This window comes from Alternaria incomplexa (genome assembly GCF_024043165.1).
Source record: "Alternaria incomplexa strain BMP 0042 chromosome Unknown scaffold_5, whole genome shotgun sequence".
In the NCBI taxonomy this organism is placed as follows: Eukaryota; Fungi; Ascomycota; class Dothideomycetes; order Pleosporales; family Pleosporaceae; genus Alternaria; species Alternaria incomplexa.
The window spans coordinates 683,398-709,394 of record NW_026249854.1 but is presented as its reverse complement, the minus strand read 5'-3'; the positions used below and the strand labels follow the sequence as shown (position 1 = coordinate 709,394).

General features: G+C 51.8%; 10 protein-coding genes and 1 non-coding gene across 11 annotated transcripts; 6 read left to right on the top strand and 5 right to left on the bottom strand.

Annotated features, from left to right (window-relative positions):
- Nucleotides 1-1,007: 1,007 nt before the first annotated feature.
- On the top strand, nucleotides 1,008-1,460 carry J4E90_004159 (uncharacterized protein; the record flags this gene model as incomplete). Its single annotated transcript, XM_051433724.1, has 2 exons — nucleotides 1,008-1,233; nucleotides 1,372-1,460. 2 exons carry the CDS (start codon nucleotides 1,008-1,010, stop codon nucleotides 1,458-1,460), a joined length of 315 nt encoding a protein of 104 aa, XP_051292242.1.
- Nucleotides 1,461-1,886: 426 nt separating this feature from the next.
- Nucleotides 1,887-3,359, top strand: J4E90_004158 (uncharacterized protein; the record flags this gene model as incomplete). Its single annotated transcript, XM_051433723.1, has 2 exons — nucleotides 1,887-3,047; nucleotides 3,102-3,359. The coding sequence occupies 2 exons, from the start codon at nucleotides 1,887-1,889 to the stop codon at nucleotides 3,357-3,359; spliced, it is 1,419 nt and encodes a 472-aa protein (XP_051292241.1).
- Nucleotides 3,360-3,430: 71 nt separating this feature from the next.
- Nucleotides 3,431-4,513, bottom strand: J4E90_004157 (uncharacterized protein; the record flags this gene model as incomplete). Its single annotated transcript, XM_051433722.1, has 1 exon — nucleotides 3,431-4,513. The coding sequence occupies one exon, from the start codon at nucleotides 4,511-4,513 to the stop codon at nucleotides 3,431-3,433; it is 1,083 nt and encodes a 360-aa protein (XP_051292240.1).
- Nucleotides 4,514-5,747: 1,234 nt separating this feature from the next.
- Nucleotides 5,748-5,834, bottom strand: J4E90_004156. Its single transcript has one exon. It is a non-coding gene; the product is annotated as a tRNA-Asp (tRNA).
- A 513-nt stretch (nucleotides 5,835-6,347) lies between these two features.
- On the bottom strand, nucleotides 6,348-7,566 carry J4E90_004155 (uncharacterized protein; the record flags this gene model as incomplete). The annotated part of the gene is made up of 3 exons (XM_051433721.1): nucleotides 6,348-6,582; nucleotides 6,636-6,806; nucleotides 6,854-7,566. The coding sequence occupies 3 exons, from the start codon at nucleotides 7,564-7,566 to the stop codon at nucleotides 6,348-6,350; spliced, it is 1,119 nt and encodes a 372-aa protein (XP_051292239.1).
- A 5,666-nt stretch (nucleotides 7,567-13,232) lies between these two features.
- On the top strand, nucleotides 13,233-15,002 carry J4E90_004154 (uncharacterized protein; the record flags this gene model as incomplete). Its single annotated transcript, XM_051433720.1, has 2 exons — nucleotides 13,233-14,358; nucleotides 14,407-15,002. The coding sequence occupies 2 exons, from the start codon at nucleotides 13,233-13,235 to the stop codon at nucleotides 15,000-15,002; spliced, it is 1,722 nt and encodes a 573-aa protein (XP_051292238.1).
- A 416-nt stretch (nucleotides 15,003-15,418) lies between these two features.
- J4E90_004153 (uncharacterized protein) lies at nucleotides 15,419-16,411 on the top strand (the record flags this gene model as incomplete). The annotated part of the gene is made up of 3 exons (XM_051433719.1): nucleotides 15,419-15,436; nucleotides 15,483-15,554; nucleotides 15,608-16,411. 3 exons carry the CDS (start codon nucleotides 15,419-15,421, stop codon nucleotides 16,409-16,411), a joined length of 894 nt encoding a protein of 297 aa, XP_051292237.1.
- Nucleotides 16,412-16,477: 66 nt separating this feature from the next.
- On the bottom strand, nucleotides 16,478-19,340 carry J4E90_004152 (uncharacterized protein; the record flags this gene model as incomplete). The annotated part of the gene is made up of 2 exons (XM_051433718.1): nucleotides 16,478-17,438; nucleotides 17,488-19,340. 2 exons carry the CDS (start codon nucleotides 19,338-19,340, stop codon nucleotides 16,478-16,480), a joined length of 2,814 nt encoding a protein of 937 aa, XP_051292236.1.
- Nucleotides 19,341-20,530: 1,190 nt separating this feature from the next.
- Nucleotides 20,531-22,122, top strand: J4E90_004151 (uncharacterized protein; the record flags this gene model as incomplete). The annotated part of the gene is made up of 3 exons (XM_051433717.1): nucleotides 20,531-20,735; nucleotides 20,791-21,849; nucleotides 21,905-22,122. 3 exons carry the CDS (start codon nucleotides 20,531-20,533, stop codon nucleotides 22,120-22,122), a joined length of 1,482 nt encoding a protein of 493 aa, XP_051292235.1.
- A 1,022-nt stretch (nucleotides 22,123-23,144) lies between these two features.
- Nucleotides 23,145-24,579, top strand: J4E90_004150 (uncharacterized protein; the record flags this gene model as incomplete). Its single annotated transcript, XM_051433716.1, has 3 exons — nucleotides 23,145-24,046; nucleotides 24,096-24,297; nucleotides 24,349-24,579. The coding sequence occupies 3 exons, from the start codon at nucleotides 23,145-23,147 to the stop codon at nucleotides 24,577-24,579; spliced, it is 1,335 nt and encodes a 444-aa protein (XP_051292234.1).
- A 141-nt stretch (nucleotides 24,580-24,720) lies between these two features.
- On the bottom strand, nucleotides 24,721-25,302 carry J4E90_004149 (uncharacterized protein; the record flags this gene model as incomplete). Its single annotated transcript, XM_051433715.1, has 1 exon — nucleotides 24,721-25,302. The coding sequence occupies one exon, from the start codon at nucleotides 25,300-25,302 to the stop codon at nucleotides 24,721-24,723; it is 582 nt and encodes a 193-aa protein (XP_051292233.1).
- Nucleotides 25,303-25,997: the final 695 nt, after the last annotated feature.

The window sequence follows — 25,997 nt, the reverse complement described above, 5'->3', positions numbered from 1 at the left end:
GCTACTATCGACTTTACATCTTTGTTGGCTGCAGCCACTCAACTTTTTCAGAGACGCCGGTTAGGCACTGTAAGGATACGCAGACGAAGAGCGTAAAAAAGTCGAAATCGCCATCAACACAGCATGAGGATCTAGCTACCGGAGGCGAGAGTTCTTCGGGAAGCAGTCGCAAGGGCAGAGACTCACAAATGACGCTGGTGCCAGACGATGACTCCAACGAAAGAACAGACAAAACAACCAGGTGCGGAGATAATTCGCAGACTTTACACTCTGCTGTACAAACAGACCATAACAAGACATATCACACAGATCTTCTGTCAACTACCGACGTTCTCCTGACTCCAAACGCAGATGGTAGAACTGCCTTGTCGCACACGACCTCACCTACCATCATTTCAAGAGCCAGAACTTCGCCGCCGAATCCTCCAGCTCTAGAGGACAACGATACCCAGCCGACTTGCGAAGAAGGTCGTGTACATCCCCTGCACACTGTCCGGCTCGAGCGCATGTGCCCACTTTGTGAACAAGAGAGAGAAGAAAGACTACGGCTGTTGTACTCTTCCATGAGGGAGATCAGATTTGATCCTGCGAGATGGCATGTGAAGTATCAAGGAGATGTGAAGTTGCAAAGTGATGGAAATCAGCAGACGGGTGCGGGTTGGGGTGTTGCGATGGGTGGATGGTGGGATCGGGGTAAGAAGGAGGATAAGGATGGTGTGACATGAACATGAGTTGAGTGTACCTAAAAGAGGGAAGAAACAATACCATAGCGAAAAATGAGAGTGGTCCTGCGCGATCTTGGAAGGCGCTGCCCAGGTGGTGGTGATGCAGCATCACGTGCACTGCCGCCAATCGCAGCTCGGCCCTTTCAAAGCTCACCAACGATCACGACCACGACACCTCGCAACACCGCCAATTGCCCCGTCGCACGTCTCTAAACCTCTCGACGGAGTCCTCGGAAACCATATACACGTCCGCCACCCCCGAACGCACTCCCCGCCGCCGCAATGCCGACCCCAGAGTCCGAACTCTTCCTTGCCAAAAAGCCCAAGGTTGCGCCAACCTTTGACGGTGTCGACTACGAGGACAACACTGCGCTCAAGGGCGCGCAAGATGCTATCATCAGGGAGCAGTGGGTGAGGAGCATGATGGCGAGGTTGGTGAGGGACGAGATGGGCAAGTGCTACCGGAGGGAGGGGGTCAACCACTTGGAGAAGTGTGGACATTTGCGAGGTAGGTCTTTCTCTATTCCGCAGGCTAGAAGGATACGCGCAGAAGGACAAGAGATCGAATTTTGGGCTGGTTGCAGCGGTGCAAGGCCGTCTGAGGATGTACGCCATGACAAAACGAAGGCTAACACAGGCTGAACAGAGCGTTACTTCGAGCTCCTCAAGGACGCAAAGGTCAAGGGATACCTCTTTGCCCAACAAAACTACGTCGACGATGCGTTGAAGCGATAAGCGGCCCGCCAACAGCGGTGATCGCTTGCATGAAGGACGGACAACAGGCAGACCATACACGACACGCAGCGGGAGACACCACCAGACGAAGACAAGGGTTTATGGCGTTCGGCAAGCGTATGCTGAAGAAACGCACCAATTCTCTCGTACTGGCGAAACTGTACATATACATGCCCGAGGAGAGACCGATGTAGCACGAATTATTGGAACAAGTGTACAATTGCAGTGGTACAGTTCGCATGTTTTCTTTTCCCACTGACGTGAAACCTCAAATTTCTAGGTCTTCTGTTCCAGGCGCGTGTTCCGGACGCTTTGTGGCTCCCCAGGCTGCTGATATGATGAGGCCAAGGCTAGCTCCCAACCCCGCTACCACCGCGTACCTGCGTCAACAGCCGTCCCGACCAGCAACAGTCAACAGTCAACACGATGCCCTTCCCCTTCGTCCTCCCGACTACTTCCAGCATATCCTTCACAGAATACTTCAACAGCAGCACTCATCCGTCCCTACCCAACTGCGCGACCACTGCGCGAGGCGTCCTTCGAGACGTACTCAAGCGACACAAGCGCATACCGCCTGCCTCACAGGCCTCGAACCTCTCCACCGTAACATCCGCCCTCAACGACTACATACCATACCTGTTCGCTCTCGATGCAGGACTGAGTGGTGCAAGCTGCGCCGGCGAAGAGATCGACCTGGTCTTGGTTAAGGAGCTGGAAGTAGAATGGCGCTCGACGCTGGGGTCTTCGATACCGGGTCGCGAGCCAGCAAGAGTGAAGCTCAAGAGCCTTGAGAGCGAGCTCTGCTATACTCTCTCGACACTGGCATACGTATACAGCCTCCAGGCTCGAGCACAGCTACACACCCTCTACAATGCGACCGTACCCACGCCCGAACAACGCGCAACCGCAATCGGCGCTGCTATGAAGCACTTTCTCGAAGCAAACTCCATACATACATACTTGGTGAACCGCGCAGGGCAGTACAACTCACAACCCGCGGCTATAGACATATCCGCGGCTGTGCTGGGAGCGTTAGCGGAGCTCACTATGGCTGAAGCTACACTCATCACCGTACTGAAAGACGATCCATACCCAGCGGTCGTGATAGAAGACCGGAACAAACAGAACAAAGACTGGATGTTCCGGGGCGTCGATATACCCAAGGTCCGCGCGCACCTCTTCGCTCGACTGTGCCTTGCTTCTTCAGAACACGCTGCGAAAGCCCAAGCTATGTTTGGGCGGTCTTCCAAGATCAACGACGATCTGCTGAAATACGTGGATGATCTGAGGCGGACCGCCAAAGGCAAGGCGTGTCGGTTCCTTGCCTGTGATGCTGAAGGAGGTGGTAAGACAGGCGACGGCATTGCATGGCTACGAGGCGCAAAGAAGGAGCTGGGTTTTGCATCGCTGGGTGCGGAAGAAGAGAAGAAGTCATCTGGTTTCTCCAAACTGAAGAAAGAATGGCAGGAGAAGAGGGAAGATCGCAAGATCGAAAAAGGCGTGGACTGGGGCACTGATGCAGGCAAGTTCGAAGAAGGACGAATTGTCGATATGTTGTTGAAGAAGTGGGAGAAACAGAACGACACCGTATGTACACCCGCCTTCACTGGTTCATTGTGCATGATTAACTGACTATATCAGGTTGGCATTCAAATAGTACCTCCCTCAGAACCATTGCTAGCAAGCATGCCCTCTGGACGCGAGTATCACACCACCAAGATGTTCATCGTCCCTGCGCTCGACGAAGACGCTTTGATCCGCATGCGGGCGCCACCAGATCCAAGCGAGGCTTTCGAAGGAAACGAAGACGACAGCGCGGACGAGGACGACCGCAACCCTCCTGCCGGTGCATTCCCAGGCACAAAGGCGGACTATGCACCAAGCTCAAGCTACTATTGAATTGCAAGGGTATATAATACAATTGGAATGAGACGAGCTTTGAACAAATAAAAGAGCTACCAAACACGCCATCATACCCCATACCCAAGATCCCTCCAAAACTCCGCGACCTCACCCGAAACATCTCTTTGCACCCTACCCTCTTCCCAGACATCCCCCGCCCCCTCCAACATGTCACTCCACGCCATCAACAAAGTGCCCCTGTTCCCCCTCCCCGCAAAATGAACAAGGTAATCCCCCCTCCTAACATCCCGTTCCTTCAACCCCTCCACGTCCTCCCTCTCCAGAAACTTCTGCGTGCCCTCCTCTTCATACCCGTTGAACCAGTGCTGCGGCACATATCTCGCTTGGTCTCGGAACTGATCTGTTTTGAGCACTTCTTCCATAGCAGATTGCTCTGTGAAGGGGAGGTCGATCTCCGGCTTGTAGTGGCGGAATGCGAGGATGGCGGTGAAGAGTTCGATGGCCCAGGCGTTGACGCGGAGGAGGAAAATGCCGTTGTTGAGACCGTTCCAGTCGCGCGTTACGAGGAGGTTTGTTGTATTTGCTGGTGCTGACGTTGTTTTGTTGTCGTCGCGGCGCCACCAGGACCCGAAGCGCGCTTTCTCTGGTGGGAGAAAACTGGATATCGGACGGCATTGATCGAGGATGATGGTGTCTCGATCAACCCATTGTATCCATTCTAACCGCTCCTTCTCTGGCTTCAACATCTCCCGCATGAGTAGGTTGAGGATGAAAGCGGGTTTGTTCCACAGATCATCTACAATCGGATCGCACATCACCCTAACCTCCGTACCATGCACCAAGGCATGTTGGAGATGCGTCTTGAGCGCTTTCTGATAGTGTTCCTGGGGCTTGCCAAAATGCGCCGTGACAGTCGCAATGCGCGCCCGCCCCGTTGCAAAAGGTGAGTACTTCCGACAAGTAGCGCGTTTCGCAGTCGCTGCTTCGATGAGTTCAGCCGAGACTTCTGGTAGGCATTTCGAGTCGCCGTGGGCGATGAATTGGGCGTTGGGTCGCGGTTGGGGTCGGGCATACGGAACGGAGAGGTTCTCCAAGTTGGGGTGGTTCCAGAGGAGGATGGGGAAGCCGATGAGGAAAAGACAGAGCCAGATGATGAACTTGCCGGTGAGGAAGCGCGGAGGTGCGTACATGGCTTTGGAACGGGTGGAAGGGGATGGCGAAGGGATGGAGATGGGCGCGTAGCTTGGATGTACGAACATTTTATTGCTACTGGGTGTGAGCTATGTATGCGTGAGTAAGAAGGGGTAGAAAAGGGACTTGAAGAGGTCCTTCCAAGACACGGTCGAGATGACAAGCTACACGAGGTGACGAATGCTACGGCGGTATTCGCTTGGGATGCCAACGTCGCCGGATTATGCGGCTGTGTATTCGTGGTAAATGGGCGTCAGGTTGACAGCCAGCCTGGCATGGCGGCGTTGGCATGTCCGGTCCCAAGAGCTTCGCTGTGCTTGTCTTGAGCACAGAGGTTCTGGCATTGATCTTGCTAGCTAAATTATACTACTAGCGGATTCTGGCTCCAAGCTGGTGCATGACAGAGGCTTACACAGCGAACGCGCTGTGGTCGGACTTTGTGGTCAGATGTGGTATTTGCGGAGTTTGGTTACACATCCTGCTCACGGACTTGCTGGGACTTCTCCTATACGCGAATTCTGAACGGGGATCGTCGAACGGATGGTGTAAATGGAGACATATATTTTGGTCCAATTCCACAGTACGGTTTGGAGCTGACGAGTTCATCGCGTTAGATGTTTCTGCTGCTCGGGGAGATACCTTGGCCTCTCGTCAGTCTTGGCTTGGTTGGCGTCAGCGTCACTACGATGAAGCATAATGTAGATCTGAAACAGATTGAGGCTTCCAAAAGAGCCTCATCAGTATTTGGAGGCTGATGGAATTCCGACGGAGCGGTGCGCCCTGGTGGTCTTGGTCAACGTACCGCCGACGCGCATGCTATCCGTGTTACAACACAGCGTCGCGATACGCGTCGCATCTGCGCATTAGAGTATAATAGTGAGGAGAAGTCTAGGCTGGTAGCTCTGGGAGACGTTCTGAATATCGTGATGTCTTGGTATATTCCGGACGGTCCGGGGAGCATGTTGAGGGTGGAGGTAGCTGCGAGGCTCGCATCGGCAGCGGCACCGCAGGCGCGAGCCGCGCCCCCGGCAAGGACGTGAACGGAGTACATAACACACATAAAGATCAACATTAGTGTTGACTTCGTGATGTGACTTGCTTCGGGAAGAAAAAAAAGTACAGATTCTGCAAAAGACGCATGCATGTGGTTACCGACCTCGAACTAATGGACATCCAGCCGGTGGCATCACATAGCTAGGGTCTTGACGAACACGCAAAAACAAAAAATGAGAGCTCTCCAGCGGGGAATTGAACCCCGGTCTCCCGCGCGTTGCCTGTAAAGGTGACAAGCGGAAATACTGACCACTATACTACTGAAGATTGGTCAACCTGATGGTTGAGTAGTTGATTGATGACAAGATGCGACGACATGTAATAAATAACCTCGTAAGATGTTGCGAGCGCAGCAGATTGGGTGTAATCATGCCATCAAATCGCTTCAATCAAGTCTCCAGTTTGCCGATCAAAGGTGACGTATGTTCACTCATGTGCCCCGCGACACGCCGTCTTGCAGCCGAAGCGCGGGGCCATTGACCAGCACCTGACCCACCCAGAATTCGCGACAACATGCTCATACCAATACGCGATCCCGCAAAGCTCATTATGTGACACGAACGAACCAAGGTGTAGCCCCGGCAGATCCGCTGGGTGAATCAGGCTCATTTGTGTGACGAGGTGTATCTGTGAGGACTGCATCCTAGCCGGTGCATCACTGTCCATGAACACATTCGGACTAATTGGTATATTTTCCTGTTCGAACAGTAGGTCCGAGAGAACTCAGTAATCCTGCTACACTGCTTATGCGAGTTTCCGCACACCAAGGTCAACCTTGATCTACGACTTTGTGATCTCTTCCGGACCTTTCATATCACCCAACGAGTTGTCACCATCTTTTCCATCGCCCACTGACCCCTGTCCAATCAGAACGGCTTCTTCCCGTCCAAGCATCATATGCTCGATGTTGACCTTGGGGCCCTTGAACCACTTGTGTGCGGAAACGAACCACCATATCGTTACCAAGAACATCGGACCACCGTAAACGACGCATGTCCAGTTCATGTCTGCCACGCTATTGGTACGTTAGTCTTGTCAAAGCAGCGTGAAAGTGTTGGTGAGACTTACGTCAAGTCCGGTCCGGTTACGCTAGGGAAGCATAAGATAGGTATCATGAGCAAGACAAAGACACATGCAACGCTACCAATAGCGCTGGAGTACTTCCCCAAGTTCCATGGACCTGGTCTAAAGCGATTGCCTACGAAGAAGACACGGATGGCAATGGGTATGGTAAAGGCGCTATCAGATGTCAGTAGAGCACGCACACCATGCTCGTCAGCACTTACACAAAAGCTGCGATGGCACCAATGGAGAACAGCGCTCCAACGGCCAGCTCTCCGCCGAATATGAGCAACAGGCACAATATGCCGATCGCGCAATTGAACCACACGGCATTCGCAGGTGTCTGTGTGTGTTTGTTGACCCTCTTCCAGTACTTGGACAACGGGAAGCAGTCATCACGCGCGTACGCGAATGTCACTCTGCTTGCCGCAATCATACATCCTTGACCCATGCTGAACCCGGCTATAATGGTGAGTGCAAGGATCGCCAGCGCCATCTTCTGCGACATGCATTGCATCAGGTAGGCAGCGAAAGGCTGCCCGAGCTCAGACTCGAGGACTAGGTCGATGTCAACGACAGTGTATGCCACGACAAGCTGAAGGAACCAGCCAAAGAAACCTCCAGTAGCGGATGTCAGAACAATAGCGCGCGGAGAAGCCAAGTTCGCATTCGAGCATTCTTCCGCAAGATGAAATGGCGAATCGTAGCCTGACATAGTCCAGATGACGCCGATAAAGGACATCAGGACTGATATACCAGCTGGGAAGGATGTGCCTTCGTATATTGTGCCCCAGACCTCGCTCGAAGGGGCAAAACGGGGTAGACCGCGCTCTGTACGGTCTGTGCCCGCTGGGATCATTATGATGACCACAATCAGCGCGATGAAGTTGAACGTGGAACCGGCGGAGTTGAACTGTGCAAGCCAACGTGTCGGCATAGAGGAAAGGATCGCATGAAGAATCATGATGAAGACCGTCAACAGGAAAGTCTGATAATCCGTGGGGACGTAAGACGGGTCATTGATACTAGCCGCCGCCAGTATCATGGCCGCAATTCCATAATTGACTACTCAAACAGTCAACTCTATGTCCATACCCGTCGCGAACGAGATAGCGGTTTGTACTTGCCGGACGGTGCCGCCGTGATCTGAGCCAGCCAATTACTCCAGCCAGTAAGCCAAGCAGCAAAAGGTCCCCAACCAGGTGGTGCCAGGACAGCAGAAGCGTAGTATAAACCTCCGCTCGTGGGCATGCTACTACACAGCTCTGCCATGCTCATAGCCACACATTGGATTCCGACCATGGCGACAATCCAGCCCCAAGTCATTCCAGCGGTTCCCGCATAGCCCATGCCATAATAGAGCGTAGACGCGAAACTAGGCAGTAGACCCAGAACCGCAAAACTGACACAGAAGGTGGTAAACAGCGAAAACTCTCTCTTAAACTCCGATTTGTATCCAAGAGCCGCTAGAACTTCTTCATCTGGATTGAGAGAATGCGTGGGATCGTAAGGTATGTCGCCATCTGGAAGAACAGATGTCACCGGTTCTTCCGCGACGGAGTGGTTCCGATGCTGGGAAGTCGTCATCGTCGCAACGCGAAATGCATGCGCGCGCCGTCGCAGGCGCCGTCGAAAAATAAGAAGAAGTCGCGACACGCGTTCTTACTCCAAGAATATAGCAACGCATGGAAGCGCAACAACTCGTCTATATACACCCACACCCCAGTCTGCATATCACCGCGCAGCAGGGTTGCAAGCGGGGTGTCACTACTCCAAGTGGGAGAGTACACGCGAAGCCATGCTGCAACGGTGTTTGGGTGCGGCGTCATAATCTCTTAGTAGGGGTGGTAGGCGTTCGTCATTCGCTGCGCGGACGCCTATCTCTCTGCTCTTTATCAGTTGCGTGGTTCGGCGGTTCGGCTAGACTAACTTAGAGGGAGAGGTGTGGAGGAGATCGCGGGCTGCGACACGCCAGGGCACACGACACCCACGACAAGAAGGTGGCTTGTCGAGAGGTTGGGCAGCCGTATCGTCCGACCGCCATCTTTTTTGTGTTGTGCGATCCGTGCAGCGAAGTTGTAGGAAGTACACAGAGGTATGGAAATGGGTGACCGCTTACATGAACGGATTAGTGTTCGAGATGGATAAGACACCTTTGGTGCTTCCAAGGTTCCAAGGTTTGTTCGGAAATATTCCGCCCGATATCTACGACCGGGGACTGCATATCTAGGTACCGTGTCCTGGGATACCTCGATGCTGCGATACGGCTGGACATGCTTCAATGGGCATAGGCTTTCGTAGAATAGATTTGCCAGTCAGATTCCACGTGGCGTGGCAGGAGCGATAAGCTCACCGTTGATGTCACTCGTTGAGAGATGGCGAGACGCCTACGAGCTGCTTAACGTAGCTACATTATGAGGAGCGCGTTATGGATAAGCAAACGCTGTTGAAATATCAGAAGGATTGATACGTATGCGCAGCTGCTTGCTTGCGTTGAAATACCTTGGTGCCCAGGTGAGTACCTAGCACAGCGTGGGCTGATGCCCCTTGCTATCCCTGTTCGTCGATCCCATGGGTAACGTCTACCCCAAAAACATTGATGATTAAACATACATCCGCTGTTCGTTTGAGATTGCATGATGGAGATTGACCAAACGCTCTTTCCGGGCTGATCCTCTCCTCCATGTCGAACGAGGCCATGATCACCATGCAACTACCTGTATTTGTATGAGCAGTCACGTCTGTGCTAGAGTGTCCATGCCAACTATCACTTTCTTTGAAAGTATTTCCAGTGGTCCTCATCGCTTGGAGTTCCTCTTCAGATATTCAACTCGGCACCCGAGACTGCCCAGGTGTGCACTCACGGGGGCCCGGGTCGATTCTGCGAGATCAGTGCAAGTTTCAGCTGGACGCCGGCGTGTAGCTCCTAGGCAATATCACTGCGTGGGATTTCGGTCCAATGATCCCATATCTTTACCTTTACATAGGTCTTTAAAGCCATCCTAAATCTTTCTTCGTCATGGTTGACCATGAGCACCTCTCAAAGTGAAAGAAATAGCCTCCCCACAACTGGCATATCTGGCGCAACGGCACTGGCGCCAGATGCAAGAGTCACCGAACAAGCTGAGTCGGCCTTATGTGTGTTATATCGAATCTGCTCTGGGTTCGTACGGCTTACATGATGTGGGTCAGGCGTGAGAGTTGATCATTCAAGTCCCTCTTCATTGGCAAACGCGAAACCACTGACTCGGACCTCCGCGGGTGTGGCGATACGACACATTCACGTGCAGCTCGCGCATCGCCGACAGAATGTCACCCCTGGTGCTGCTTTCCCGAACTTGACAGTAGCCATCGCTCAATGCCGACTGAAACTGCCCAGGTGAGTCTGAGCTTTCTTCTCGAAGGCTGAGTCTTCTAAGCCGCTGGTTCCAAGGTCGTGGTGTCGGGTCTTCCTTGTCTATATCGCGCAGGTGTTTCAATGTTTTCGACAGTTTCCGAAACTTGCACTCAATAACCTGACTGTTTGGCGATTGAACTTCTGCAAGACCTCTGTCGGTGACATGTGCTTGCTGGTCAGTTTTCGCTGTCTTTCAATCGCAGAGATTGCGATTTGCATGACCAACAGTCGACGGTAGAACTCTACCAATTGTGGATGTGCTGAAGTCAATCATGTCTGTGTTCGAAAGAGACCCGGGTTTGGGGTACTCGGTGGAACGCTACGACTTCCCTTTGCCCTCGCACTTTTGAGGCGCCGACGCCGCTACACTACCTATGCACACCCATGACAGCACAGTCTCTTTCCAGAGCTATCTGTAGCAGCGACAAGGCTCCTGGGAGTTTCTTGTCACTGCGCGATTTTCATTTCTCCTTGACTGAACGCCTGAAGCAAGGACGAAAATTATGCAAGTGTTGACCTCGGGACCAGTACAACTTACGGCTACGGCCCGCCAAAGGCGTCAAACTAAGCGTGCCGGGACACCCGATGTCACTCACGCAAGCTGACGGGCACCGCCAAACTTTCCTCAACGCCTTCAATTTGCGCTGCGATGTTACCGATATCTTTTGCGAGTCAGAATTCCAGTGACACTGGCAACAGCTATATAGCATACCTACGATATTGCTCGCCTGAAGTCGCAGTTTGCAACACTACCAGGCATGAAATCACCGAAGCAGCGCCGGGAAACCCATTGCGCATTGGACGCATTTGATTTGCTGTGACATTTCTTCTTGAACCGTACCACGAATCGTCGCGAAATGTTTCCGGTCAGCAGCCAACATCGCCATATTGCCGCGGCCTTCGAATTGGACGCGCCTCTCTGACACCTGGGCAGCCTCAACCCAGGTCTGAGTCGTCAAACTCGTCATCCAATTGGCGCTACCGCGAGTCCCACAAGTGTCGAAGCTGGACCAGGGACGTCCGTCTTTAGTCGATTGTGCAGATCATCGAGGATGCACAGCTCCATTGAAAGTGGCGCTTGCGACACTTTTAGATGCCTAGTCTGATATCTTGGGGTCCGGGGGTCCGCGATTTCTGAGCGCTGTCTCCTCAATCCGAATACTTCCACTGAAACACTGCGCGACCACCCCAGGGCATCCATCCACAGCGCCACCCCGGAACAGTCCAACCAAGCAACATCCCAGAGCACCTATCAAATTGTCAATGAAGCATTTTGTGACGGAAAGCCGCCGACATCACAGAGAAATGCCGAGTGATTGCTGAGTTCACACCCGGTCTTCACAACATAGCGCCTGTGGTCACAACAAGGCTGCTGACCGGGCGCTCGGCAGTTCTTCATCGATTTACTCTGTTCCCCAACGCACCGTGGTCTCTATCGCATCGATAGATTCCCCCTGATATTTACGACAACTTTTGATCAACACCCACTAAAGCCCTGAGCAACCAACTCCGAGACTACTCGCCGTCTACTGGCCCGGCCTTTGAACGTTCCCACAACCTCGGCTCGCGAGCCAACCACTTATCTATGGCCGGAGTTCTTGAGCCTGAGGCTGGAATTTTCTACGGCGTGTGCTGGATCGTCGTCATCATCCGACTAATATCAAGAAGAATTCATCGTGGATCATGGAAATTATTGCAATTAGATGATTACTTAATACTTGTAGCCATGGTTTGTGACCCGCAGCATCGAGCGACTACAAGTACTGATTGTGACACAAGGCTACCGACACAGTGCTGATTGCTATCATGCACGAAGTCACAAAGACTAGCAGTACGTCTTTCCGTGTGCAAACTGCAAGAGAGACACACGCTGACTCTATACCGGTATCTAGGCAATCTAATACCGCCGGGAGACGACGTCTCTCAATATTCAGATGCCGAAATCAAGATGCGTATATACGGATCCAAGCTGGTCTTGGTAGTAGAGCAGATGCAACTCCTTACCATATGGCTGGTTAAGGCATGCCTACTCATTATGTACAACCGTATGACGATGGTCCTCCCGCAACACAAGATCGTCATCGCCACCTCCATATATGTCGCTGTCGCATTTGTGGTCATGGAAATATTATACCTTGGGGTTTGGTGTCGGCCGTTCTCGCAATATTGGGCAGTACCGCCGAATTCGAGTAAGTGCCTTTGCAACATCTAATCACACGATATTGACGATACCAGAACAATGCTCGGCAGCGACCAATCATCTCATCACAAACGCCGTCTTCAATATTTCCAGTGATCTAATCATCATAAGCATACCCATGCCGTTGCTCTTCAAAGTACGCCTACCGAAGAAGAACAAAACGATCCTTTTCGTGATCTTCTGTATAGGAGCGTTCACCATCGTCGCAGCAGTCCTCAACAAATACTACTCGTTCACAAATCCCTTTGGAACTGAGTGGACGATCTGGTACCTTCGAGAGTCGTATACAGCGATACTCTGCGCGAATCTGCCCTTGACCTATCCGCTTATACAACGGGTTCTCGGTCTGAGAAACTGGAGCTCCAATACATACACTGCGGAGAACACGTACGGGCCCAATACCGTCACACGCGCGACACAATCTGCACACACACGCGCCTATTGGCCGGAACCTAGAGCAGAACCGATACCTAGAGGCTTTCGGGATATCTTCAGGCGGACGGAGAGTCAAGAAGACATGAATGGCGGTCTTGGGAAGCAAAGGGAGGATCAGGATCCACAATTCATCACCAGCGCGATCGAAATGGAGGACGCGAGGTCACTACGAGTGTCGAGCGTGAGTAATCCTGCCAGTTGGCGAACGTCCGCAACGACGGAGGGCCATAAGGACCAGGAGATTTTCCATGCCGTATGAATGAATACACGAGTTCTTATCAACACAATCGGCTACACTTCCGCTCACACATGCGCGTAATTGCTACTCATCAGAAAAGCTGTGACTGAACATGTGCTCGAATTGATTTGAGCCTCTAGCATCGGTCCGTCTTTGTACGTGGAGTCGTGTTCTCGTCATCGTGTGCCTTTAGCACCATGATGGATGCACCCAATTTGGAACGCTAGCCATCAGGTACTCACATGGGCACAAGACACTCGAAGTATCTCGACGTTCCATAATACATACGCTCTTCAGTAAACTCCCAAGCCTTTACTCTCAGACTGCAACATAATGCACATCCACGACGTACTCATCATCGGTGGAGGCCCGGCTGGCCTAGCAGTAGCAGCACGGCTCCGTGAACAGACACCCTCGGCAACCTTCACAGATGATGAACATCAACGTTACCACTGGATTCGTAAACATGGTCGGAAAATGAACATCAAAAACTACCGAACAAACAAGGACTCACTTCCAACCCCACCGTCAACACCCGGGAACTCAGACTGTGGCTGCGACCATGAGGTAGCACCCGAAGAAGCGATAGATATGCTTGTACTTGACGCCGATGGCGCGGACTGGATGTCAAAGTGGAAGCGCCTCTTCAAGACTTTCCACATTGACTACCTTCGAAGTCCGATGTTCTTCCATGTCGATCCTGCTGATCGAGATGCACTGCTCGGGTATACGTACGAGAAAGAGAGAGACAAAGACATCCAAGCACTACCTGGAGTTGCCGGGAAGGAAGTGAGCAAGCACAAAAAGAAGAAGAACCTGAAGTCGCAAGGAAGGTTTTTGGGCCGCACGCCAGACGTCGATGAAAGGGACCGAAAGGACTACTTTGTACCACGTACCGATTTGTTCGACGCTCACTGTGAAGAGGTCATCAAAAGATATCGGCTTGGCAAGGATTTATTGAGGAAAGAGAGCGTCGTGAATATCGAATACGACAATATCTCAAAGTTCGATGAAGCGGACCTTGACAGTGTTGTCCCAGATGATGTGATGGCGGACGAGAGAAAAGTCTTCCGCGTCTCCACAGACCAAGGCGTGCGTTTCGCCCACCTCGTCATTTTGGCTGTCGGTCCTGGAAATGCGCCCTCGATACCTCCTATCCCTGGTCTACCAGCTCAACGTCCACACGAAGGTTTTGCGCATGCGATGCAGATCAAGCAGTTTCCCCCACCTTACGTAATGACCAAAGTCAAGGCTCGCCAGTCGACTAGTATGCTCATTGTTGGTGGCGGCTTGACGAGTATTCAGCTGGCGGATCTAGCAATCAAGCGAGGCGTGAACAAAGTATGGATGCTCATGCGCGGTCCGCTTAAGGTCAAGCACTTTGACGTGGACCTAGAGTGGGTGGGCAAGTTTCGGAATTTCAAGCAAGCCGAGTTCTGGACGGCAGATACTGATGAAGGTATGTCAACGCTCCTACTTGGTGATCGCATCTAACAATCGGTGATAGAGCGCTTTGAGATGATAGTGCAAGCCCGTAATGGAGGAAGTATGACGCCGCGGTACCGGAAAATTCTCGATACGCATGTCGCACACGGGAAGATCGAGCTTCAAACCTATACTCAACTCCAGTCCGTATCGTGGGACCAAAGCTCAAAAACATGGGCCTGCGAAGCCACGTCCACAGATTCGAAACCCAAACTGCCGTCTATCGACTACATGGTCTTTGCCACTGGCATTCAGTCAGACATCCGCACCATCCCCTACCTTCAGAACATCCAACAAGAGTATCCTATCAAGTACGTTGGCGGTCTGCCATGCTTGAATGAAGACATGATGTGGGACGATGACGTTCCTCTATTCGTGACAGGACGACTGGCCGGATTGAGACTTGGCCCTGGCGCGCCGAATCTGGTCGGCGCAAGAGTAGGCGCTGAGCGGATCGCTTGGAATGTGGACGATGCTTTGAAGAAAATGGGGAAGCTGAGTAGCAGGACGCAGGACGAAAGCGACGACAACAGCGGCGACGAGAAGATGGCGGCTTATGCTGCAGCGAGGGATAACCGGTTCGATAGTTTGTTCGAGTTGGATGATGCGGCAGCGTAGTCGCAGTAGTTCAATCTGCCTCGGAATCAATGGAAATTTAAGTGTTAAAATGGAATGGTACTTCTGGAGTCCAGTAGTTTCCGGCGTCGCGTGTCTTAAAGGTCGCGTCCACGGCCTTCCGTCCAGGAGCCCTGAGAAGACCCGCTGACGTCATGCGCCACACGGTACAGTTTGGCCTACCTCAGGAGCCTGAATGTGCGCGGGAAGTGCGCAAGATTGCAAATTGAGTTTTGAAGTAACCTCTCCCATGGCCGTGATATCATTGGGCTCGGCGCGTCGCTTTCGTGTTCCATGGTCGATGCCGCTGAGGACACCCGGAACGGAACCGCTTCGGCTATATCTGCATCTTTTCTGTCGACCATCCCGAGGTCACTTTCATCACAACATCATCTTTATCCCTATTTTCCTAGACGCAAATGGTTTCAGGCGGCGATGTAAGCTCACGCGCAATGTCTAAAGATCAAGTTTAACAATTTACAGGACAAGAACACACCTGCGGTAGTCTCTCTGGTCGCCGGCGGCATAGCTGGCGGTGTGGAAGGCTTTCTTTCGGTACGTCCAAAGAGGCATTCCGGCCCAGATCCCGTGACTCATACCACTCGCAGTATCCTCTAGAGTTTGCGAAAACGCGTGTGCAGTTAAGAGCTGAGAAGGGCGTGCCGACGCCGCGAAATCCCTTCCTAGTCGTGACCCAAGTCTATCAGAATGAAGGCATTAGAGCGCTATACAAAGGCTGCGGAGCGCTGGTCTTTGGCTCAGTAGGCAAAGACGCCGTCCGCTTTCTTTTCTTCGACCAGATCAAATCATCTTTTGCCGACCCAGAGACGGGCACGCTCTCCCCTCTGCGCAATTTGTTGGCCGGCATGACTGCGGGAGTAATCGCGTCGATCACCGCAGTTACACCCACAGAGCGCATCAAGACTGCCCTCATCGACGATGCCAGGAACGAAAGGCGCTTTCGGTCCGGTTTCCACGCTACCACCACCATTTGGAAGGAACACGGTATCCTCGGTTTATACCGCGGGTTCGCAGGCACTACCCTGAAACAAGCATCAGCAACGGCGTTCAGAATGGGGACCTACAACATCCTCAAGGATTATGAGAAGGCCAAGAATATCGAACAAAATACGCTGGTGAACTTCGCGAACGGATCAGTAGCAGGCGTTGTGACAACGCTTGCAACGCAGCCTTTTGACGTTATTAAGACGCGTTCACAGAGTGCGAAAGGCACGAGTACTGCTGAGGCTGTAAAGAGTGTTTTGTTGGATTACGGGATCAAGGGTTTTTGGAAAGGCACGACGATGAGGTTGGGTCGCACGGTGTTTAGTGGAGGTATTCTATTCACAAGCTACGAGGCTGCTGTGAAGATCATCCTGCCGTTATATCCTGGCACAAAGCAGGCTGAGTAATCCTAGACGAAAAGATATCTAGAACATTGCATACCTACTCAACCAGTTCAGCCAAGCTCCTGGCGCTCATGCCTTTCCGTCATATTCGTCGATAACGCTAACAGGCTTCACAAACTTGCCCAAAGGTTTGTACTCCAGATGATCCAGCCCAAATGCCTTCGGGCCTCCAATCTCAATACCCTTCGGACTAGTCCAGCGCTCGCTCGCAGTGATACCGATCACCGAGACTAGCAGTCCGTACCGATACTCTGGCGTTCCGATAGCCTCGCCATTTTGCGCATCAATGACCGCGATAAGGTCGGGAACGATAGCCAGAACGTCTTCGTTATTTTCCTCCCCAGTCGTGCTTTCTCCACTATCCGGTATCCGGATCGCAGCAATGTTCTCGTTCTTGAAGGGTATCTTAATCTTGCCTTTGTACTCACTTCCCGTAGCTTCTATGATTACCTCGCCGTACACATGGCCCATGTACAGCTTGCGCTCTACACCAACAATCTTGCCCTTGAAAAGCGCACGGCCTGTTTCAGAACCTCCAACCGCATCGATGATTGATTGCGCGACGTTGTCAATTCTGTTCTCTTTGCGCGCGCGTGCTACTTCTCGTCCTATCCTCCACGACAGCGAGATTGTATGTTCAACAGCCCAGCGTCTTGTTTCAGCGCCTGTAACTGGAGCATCAGCTGTTCCGACGGAGCTGCCCATTTGGCTCAATGCTGCTCTGATGACCTGTTCGACTTTGAGGTCACTCGTTGCGGTCGGCATGTATAGCGTGTTGCCATTGCCATCAGCCACTGCAACAGGCGCGAACACGATTTCTCGCTCGCCGAAGACGACCGGGGTTGTCTGCCACTTTGTTGGATATGCTCGGCCCATCCAGTCACCGTCTACACATGGCACATTCATGTTAGTTGATGCACCCAAAACGAGACCCTGCAAGCCGTTTGAGCCGCCAATCTCGAGAGGAATAATGTGCGTCGCGTAGCCACCCTTGATGAGATCGTAGAGGTGGTTTTGAGCATCCATCATTCTGAGCGAAGGTTAGCAAAGGTATGGTGTGGCACCAATACATGACTTACTCATCAGCGGACAGCTTCTCGATGCCGACTGTTGGGCTACCAGCACCACCACCACTTCCCACTCGCGCATCGTCTTTGAGATCGTCTGGACTAACGACGCGAACTTTCCCGCCCGACCGTAGGATTCCACGCACTCTGAGCATGGTAGAGTAGGGAGAGCCTCCGCCACCAGTACCAAGAATGTAGCAGCCGATGGTGATCCAGTCCAGATCGGTCTCAGATATCCACCACTCTCGGTTAGCCACTTTGGGCTTATACGCAACGATGTCAACTTCCATTGCTGCATCAACTTCGCTAGACGCCTCTTCAGTCGAAGGTGCTGCGATGGCATCGCCTGTACCCTTTGGCCTAGTCTCTACCTTGCCTCCTTCCTGAGTGACGTTTAGATCTATGAAATCTCCAGCTCGTGAAAAGTCAAAGTCTCCCGCAGCTCTGACCATAAATCGCGTTTTGTGGGCCACGTATTGTAATGGTAGATCCTCCACTTCGACGATAGAGACCGTCTCCGCTGATGCACCTGCTTCGATGGTCTTTCGTTTCGCCTCCTCGCATATCTCAGCTAGTAGTTCTTTCTGCGTCTGCTTCTCGGTAGACTTGACCGTGTCGACTACGGCACTCACTCGCGCCATCGCAGCACCAATAGCGTTAGCTACACCAGACCATTGAGGTTTGATCACTCTGCTTGCTCCCTTCAACTCGTCCGGAGCTATGACCGCACCACCACCGACAAGCAGGACGGGAAGGTCATCAGGTGATGTCTTCATCTTGTCAATGATTGTTTCAAGCATCCTTTTCGTCTCAGCTTTGAACGCTTGTATGTCATCGTCGTGCAGCTTCCCTCGCACTTTTTTCGACTGGCCTATCGCAATATCGGATGAAGCAGCGACGGTATAGTCTGTCGCTGTTGGAACGTCACCACCGAAGACGAGCGCCTTTTCTGGTAGCTTATATCCCACGGACTCAGGCCCTACTTGCACCTTCTCTCCCACTCTTCTCACCAAGCTTCCGCCTCCTAGTCCTATACTCTTCACGTCTGGATATGAGAAGTTCATTCTCACTCCAGAAAGCTCCGAGTACGCGGCCTGCTGCCTGGGAAAGCCGTTTGCGAGCAACAAGCCCACGTCGGTGGTAGTTCCACCGACATCCACAACCATCATTGCTTCGCCATTCCCCTGCCTCCCGACAAGGAAAGCAGCACCACGCATACTGTTCGTTGGGCCGGATGAGAAGGTTCGGATCGGTAGTCGGCTTGCGGCTTCGCCACTCAGTATCGTGCCGTCATTTTGGGTGATGAAAACAGGGCAGTTCAGTCCAAGTGCCTTGATTGGTGTCTGGAATGATGCTATCGTCTTCCTGGCGAATGACAGAATCGAGGCGTTGAGTATCGCAGCGTTCTCGCGCTCCAGAAACCCCAGGTTTGCGACGGTCTTGCTAAGAACGATATCGACACCGTCCCCTAGCTCACGCCGGATGATGTCCGCAGTACGCTCTTCTTGCTTCTCTACCGTATCGATAGGGCTGAAGACGCCGTTCACGACTATACTTTTGATTCCCTTCTCTTTGATGATCTTGCATTGCTCTATTATCTCGTGTTCTTTGATGTCGGAGATGAGGCTTCCATCCACCTCCAGTCCTCCTTTGATGAGCGCATAGTGTCCAAGAATGATGTTACGTAGAGAAGCTGGCCAGTCGACACATGGCGGTGCATGTTTGCTGAAAGAACCAGAAAGACGGAGGACGGCGACTTGAGAAAGACGTGTTCGGTCGCGGGTTACGACTGCGTTGACAAAGTGGGTCGTTCCGATTGTCACACTCGCAACGGAAGAAGGGTCGACCGAGGCGGATTTGAACATGGTGGTAATGGCATCGGCAATGCCATGACTTGGGTCGGTAGTAGTGGGTGCCTTGTGCCTGAGTTATGGTATGAGCTCGCGTTCTCATCAGGGGGTGATCGACTTCCGGTAGGCATCATCATGGGTGTTCTTTGGGTCTTATGAGGGAGTGGGCTAAGCGAGGAAGCGTGGTGTTCAACGTATGGGTATAGGACTCGTACCAAGCAACAATTCCCCGGTCATCTTCACCCGATCTTATAGGATCAATGATGACTCCGTCAGTGTTGGTTCTATTCGCAGTATTAGCCTCATGGCTCTCGTAGTTCTGATGTACAGTACGTGCCCACCGACGTCAACGCCTATTCGCAGATTCTTTCCTGTCGCCATCGTAGCCGTGAATACTTCCAAGATGCAAGCCTCTTCTGATCGAATTGGAGTTGGCTGGCCGTGATGCATCCAGAATCCATCTGATAAGATTTCGATTGGTGGGGCGAGCTAGGTCCGGAATTCGGACGTTCGCGGCCCAAGCCGCCTTCCTACTTTATCGCTCACCCATACCCCACTTTTGGAGTTACTTCCTACTCCGACTCTTTACCCAGTCATCAACAGCTTGCCCATTGGTAGCAGCAGAGGTTGAGATGGGATTTCTTCGGCGCTGATCACTGCGCTCGGATGATCAGATAAGATAGGCGCAAACACCCCTCTTTCTAACGGCGGATAAGGTGTTCTTCCCGCGTATGCTGCATCGTCGCCCCGGTCGGCGCATTATCATCTTCACTAAACTTGGGTCGGCGTTAGATCAGCTAGATTGGGGTGACTCCGAGCGCGGTTGATAACAAGGGTAGCAACACTAAGATGGCGGAAAGAGCTCACCACTGGCGTTCGTCGCAATTACTTCCCTCCCAGCCTCCTTGACTAGCGACGCGTTCCTTGGTTCGCGTTCATCATGACTTTGAGACAGCGCTTGAGGAATATCGATGAGAAAGTACGACTCCGTGGAGACGATGCGAAGCATGAGCAAACAGATGCATGGAGCAACCGCGATTTAATCCCCCTCCCGCCAGAGCGCAGGACATGGGGCTGGTTCAATTTCTTCGGGTTTTGGGCGATTTCATCGCTGAACCTCGCGAATTGGCAAACGCCAAGTACTTTCTTGAGTAAGCTATACCATATGGTTCTCGTCGCTTTCGATCGCTGATATCACTGAAGCTATGGGTTTATCTGTCTCACAGTCTATCCTTATCATCGTTGTGAGCTGCTTGTTGATCGCTTTCTTCTCCACACTTATTGCTTGGGTTGGATTGAAGTGGCACATTGGCTTCACAGTACAGAACAGGTATAGTTGGGGAATGCGCGGGAGTTTCATACCTTTGTCGCAGAGAATCCTGCTCAATTTCATATGGAACGCCGTTCAGTGTAAGTCGGAGAACTATGAGGGCACACTGGGTACTATGATGCTAATTTGAACCAGGTTGGAATGGAGGCCGTCTAGTCGCTGTGTGCTTAACCGCGATCTGGCCTTCGTATGCCCGTATGCCGAACACGTTTAGCCCCAACTTCCCTGCTACCACCGACCAGTTTGTGGGATTCGTAGTCTTCTGGTTCATATCGACACCTTTCTTGTGGCTGCGACCGGAGAAGTTCAAGATACCGTTCCTCATAGTCTGCCTCTGGTGCGGCATCGGAATGTTAGCATGGATGATCTGGGCAGTGACGACTGCTAAAGGTGTAGGCCCTCTATGGAATGCCGGCGAAAACATTCCCTCGGGTTCCGCCTGGGGTACCTCTTGGCTCATCATGGCTGGCATCAATCAGAGTCTTGGTGGCATTGCTGCGGGTATCACAAACGGCAGCGACTTCTCACGCTATTCTCGTGGAAGAACACCCTACATGGTCGGTACTATCACTAGCTGTGTGATCACCAGCGTCATCGTCTCTCTAGTTGGTCTTGTTACAACTGCATCAGGACAAAAGTTGTATGGAGAAATCTATTGGAACCCACCGGATCTACTCATGCGCATGATGGACAACGGTAACGGCTCATCGAAGGCACGTGCGGGGGTATTCTTCCTGGCTGCAGGTTTCGCATTTACCGCAATGTTCGAGAACATTTGCGGAAATGCTGTCTCCGGTGGTATCGATCTTGCTGGCCTTTTCCCACGTTACATCAACATACGACGTGGTGCCATAATTACGTTTGTGGCGGCATGGGTCGTTCAACCCTGGCAGCTCATCAACCGTGCCACTACATTTATCGCCGTACTGTCTTCCTTCTCGGTCTTTCTAGCACCAATCATCGGCATAATGGCATGCGACTACTTCCTTTTGCGAAAGAGAAGGATCCGCTTGAGTCATTTATATCGAACTGAAAACTCGTCGTATTGGTTCACCAAAGGTTTCAATTGGCGGGCGATACCCTCATGGCTATGTGGATGGATCCCGACGATTGGGGGTCTTATAGTGACAGTAAGAGGAGATGTCGATCCACCACGGGCTTTGGTACAGCTCTACAATATGGCTTTCTTCATAGGTGAGTAAATTGTCTCACGACAATGGAAATTGAAGGGCCACTGACACCTTGATAGGATTCTTCATCAGCGCTTTCGTCTTCTATGTCCTCAACAAGATCTTCCCAGTTCTAGATATGGACCAGATCGATCCTATCGATCTATACGGTACCTTCACAGAAGCGGAGGCAAAGCGAGCTGGTGTAGCTCCGCTAGACGACAGCCCTATTCTGAGAGGGGTATCTGGGCGAAGATCGACCGAGCATGTTGTCATTCATGCAGAGAAGGATGTGTGAGTGGGGTAAACACATAGATTAGAACCATGTAGAATTCGTCACATGGAGGCTTGCAAGGTAGGCTCGGCCAATCGTTTGACGTTTCACAGCCTAGCCACGCCGCAATACTGCATAAACATCGCCCAAAGAGCTATCGAGGACTTATAGGCTTTGGCTAGATGGCGGGGCTGAGCACAAGAGGGATGCACCACAAGAAGTACCTGTTACCTCGGAATCTGTCGCGCATGTTCTTCGTTTCGTTGCTTCGCTCTCACCTACGCTACAAGCTCGGTACATCTACACTATTAATCCTGGTCTGAGCTCTAACACCACAGATCGCAATGGCTCATCGCCGACATGATAGCGCAATGTCTCAAACGGACATACCGCTGATACCCCATGCAAGCGATGGCGGCGCTGCATCTGCTCTGCAATCACTGACAGCTAATTCTGGGCACAACACTAACTTCCGAACACTTGCAAAATCCCATTGGCTCACTCCGACAAACATGTTGGCTTCTTATTTCTTCGGCATTGCTCTCGCAGTAGGACATCATCGATATTACACAATGCTGGATGGAGATGTGATAGGCTCGACAGGGCGACAGCAGTGGTCATTACGGTATGTACTAAGACATACGCCCACGTTCATGACTGACCCTTGTAAGTTTCGGTAACGCTTTCGCAATCAGCATCGCTCTGAGCCTCAAGATCGCCGTCGGCATCGCATACACGCAGTTTGTGTGGATGCGTCTCCGGGCGCGTTCAATAAGCTTGAGATCTATCGACGACTCTTTCGATATTTCGAGAAACTTATCCGCTTTCTTCAACCTTGAAGTCATCCGGGAGCTGCACTTTGGGCTCATAGTTGCACTCATACTATGGTAACCGATAGATGCACCTTTGAATGAGTGTCACTGACGGTTTATAGGTGTCTACCATTACCAACATTGTTCGCTCCCCCAACATTATCAGTCGAGACGAGAACAACGCAATCACACTCTATAGAACAAGCGCTAAGAGCGGATATAAACAACCTCAGCATGTCAGACGCGTTCGTTCTTAGGAATTCTGCGTACCTTCCCTGGATCTCGGGTCCTTCAGCTCGACTCGGACGAATCGTAAACGCAGTCGCATCTTCCGGTAGCCGTCTTCCATTCGAAGCGCCTCATTCTCACCTAAACACATCGTACGAGACAGAAGCCTTTCTGCCGGTACTGAATTGCACCGCAGCAAATAACACCGTGCACGACGATATATTGCGATTTGCCAACGAGACTAGAGTCGCCGCGGTGAATAACTTGACTACTGACAGTCTGAAATGGACGAATTCTAAGATCCCTTCCTACGGAGAGATTGGTTACCTCGGACTCTCATATCCAAGGACCCTGGAGAAAACTCCATTAGGTCTGAACTGGAACAATACTGAGCAAACCACCAACGAGTTTGCTTTTGCTATTCAGAAAAGACCAACTGATGTACCGTATCAATCTGATACGGAGTATTTGTCATGCGAAGTGTGGAACGCTACTGTCTCATACACCGTCAAAACCCGCAATAGTGTAGTCGGTATCGAGAACATTCATTGGGAGTTACTCAACAAGTACGATCCGAAGGATGCGTGGGTCAATAGCTCTCTCTCGCCAGGTCAGGGCTCTCCTGCCTATTCTGGATATACCATAGGCCTAGCAAGCTATTTGCTTGGGTATGTCGCCTGGCACAGGGATAACACGCGAATGTCACTGGATTCGGCTGGCCGGCTTGACGCGACATCTCTTTCTACGGGGGCGCAGTTTTACAACATGACTCGCGACATAAACCAGGCAATCCAAATTGTCAACACTCTTCAAAACCCGTCCAGCGTCCGGGATATTTCATTCCGTGAGGACGTCGAAGCATTTGCGCTGAATGTGTCTTTGAGCATGGTCAACGATGCTTCGCTTTGGTAAGCTACAATCCCGTGATGTGTTCGAAGGCTAACGCTGGAAATAAAGTACCAAAGTCCCTGTCAATGTCACCACGTTCACTTCTGCGGTCGTCTACGCCTACAACCCGCAGAACCTCCTGCTCTCATACGGACTGGCCATCCTTGCTAGTACCATCTCCATTGCCTTTGGACTGTTTGCGATGTGGAAGAACGGTGCATGCTATGATAATCGAATGTCTACTTTCGGCACGGCGATGCAAGGCTTTGATGTAAGTGTCAACGGAAAAGATATACCCGATCAGTAGCTCACAGCAACCCAGGTCAAAGAGGTCTTCGAGGACTCTAAAACACGGGCGGCACAACCGCTAAGAGGACAAGCTGCGAAGACAAAGCTGATGTTCGATGCGGAAGAAGGTTTCGTACTCGGCCACCGCAAGCGGCCCAGCGGCGGCTCAAGTATCGGCACGCCTATAACAGAAGAAGGTTTCGTACTTGGCCAGCGCAAACGGGCCAGCGAAGGTTCAAACGTCGGCACGCCTATCAGAGAATGAGGCCTCGGCATTCGGTGCGCGACGTACACATATGGCGATTACACGGTTCCGATGCATTTGGATAATTATATAATTATCGTTTCGTACAGGAAGCTCCGCTGACCAGCGTGGGGAGCATTAACTAGACCAGATCTCATACATCTAATTAATTTCCGAAGCCTTCACAACCGTACCAAACATATCATCAATCTCCGTCAGCGCAACCTTCTTAACCTGCACAGCCGGGATATCCTTCATATCGCGCTGACCAACACCGTCTTCCACAACAAGAGCCTCGTATCCCAAAGTAGTCGCTTCGCGAGCGGTACTCGACACACAGCCATGCACCATGTATCCCGTAAGGACAACTTTCTTAAGCCCAGTCTTCTTAACAATCTCTGCTAGGTCTGTCTCTGAGAAAGATCCAGCATGCTTCTTCCACACGATAGGCTCGCCGTTAATAGCTTCGATGCCGTCCATTTCCTTGGTGAGCTTGCCATTAGGCTTGAAGATAGCTGCTTCGTCATCGCCCGTGTTGTGCAGGACGTGGACGATATGGCCGTTTTGCTTTCGGTATTTTTCCAGGAGGCTGGAGATGGCGATGTTGACCTCCTTGTAGTCTTGAGCAGGTAGGCTACCATAGATGTATTCGTCTTGAGCGTCGATGATGACGAGAACGGAGTCTTTGACCGATGCTGTTGAGTTGGGGACTCCGATGACCGAGCGAAGAGAGGGAGTTGACATCTCGGAAGGCTGGTTTTGGGTGATTGGGAAGTTGAGGAGTAGATGGTGTATATAGAAATGATCAATCGTTAGGCAGTTGATTGAAGCGTCGAGGGTGATGGATGTGTTGGTTGTCCATTTCTGTAAACCCGTCGACCTTTATACCGTCGACGGATAGCCCCTGCGAGAATTCTCCTACATTCGTCCGTCACATACCAAGACCGAAATTTTGTTGTGATATCGTAAGCCAGCGTCATGTTTCCTTAATTGTTCGGACCGTGCTGTTTGGTGGACTAGCAAAGAAATAATGTTACCCCATATGGTTAGCCGGATTTCTGTGGACTGATCACTAACCAGAGCCTCTTACTAAGGCGGACACGTCTTGTGCGAACATCACTTCCTGTCCCTCACTCAACACCTGTCACATCGTATAGTGTGCGATTCAGCCCCTCTAGTCCAGCAACGCTCAGTCTCGCCCCCACAGCTTTCGCACGCTTTTGGCTCGCTCTGAGTGTTGTTCATCTCGTCGGGCAGGGTATGTCGCGGAATGGTCAGACGCTTTACCTCGTCGGGCTTCTCAAGCTGCTGCGGTGAAGGCCAATGATGAGTAGACTCGTGGTGATGGAGTACGGATAGCCACCAAAGAAATCGGTGCTCTTTCGGTCGCTGCAAAACCCGTAGTGTAGGGTCGTTGCTGGTTTCCCTTATAGCCCACT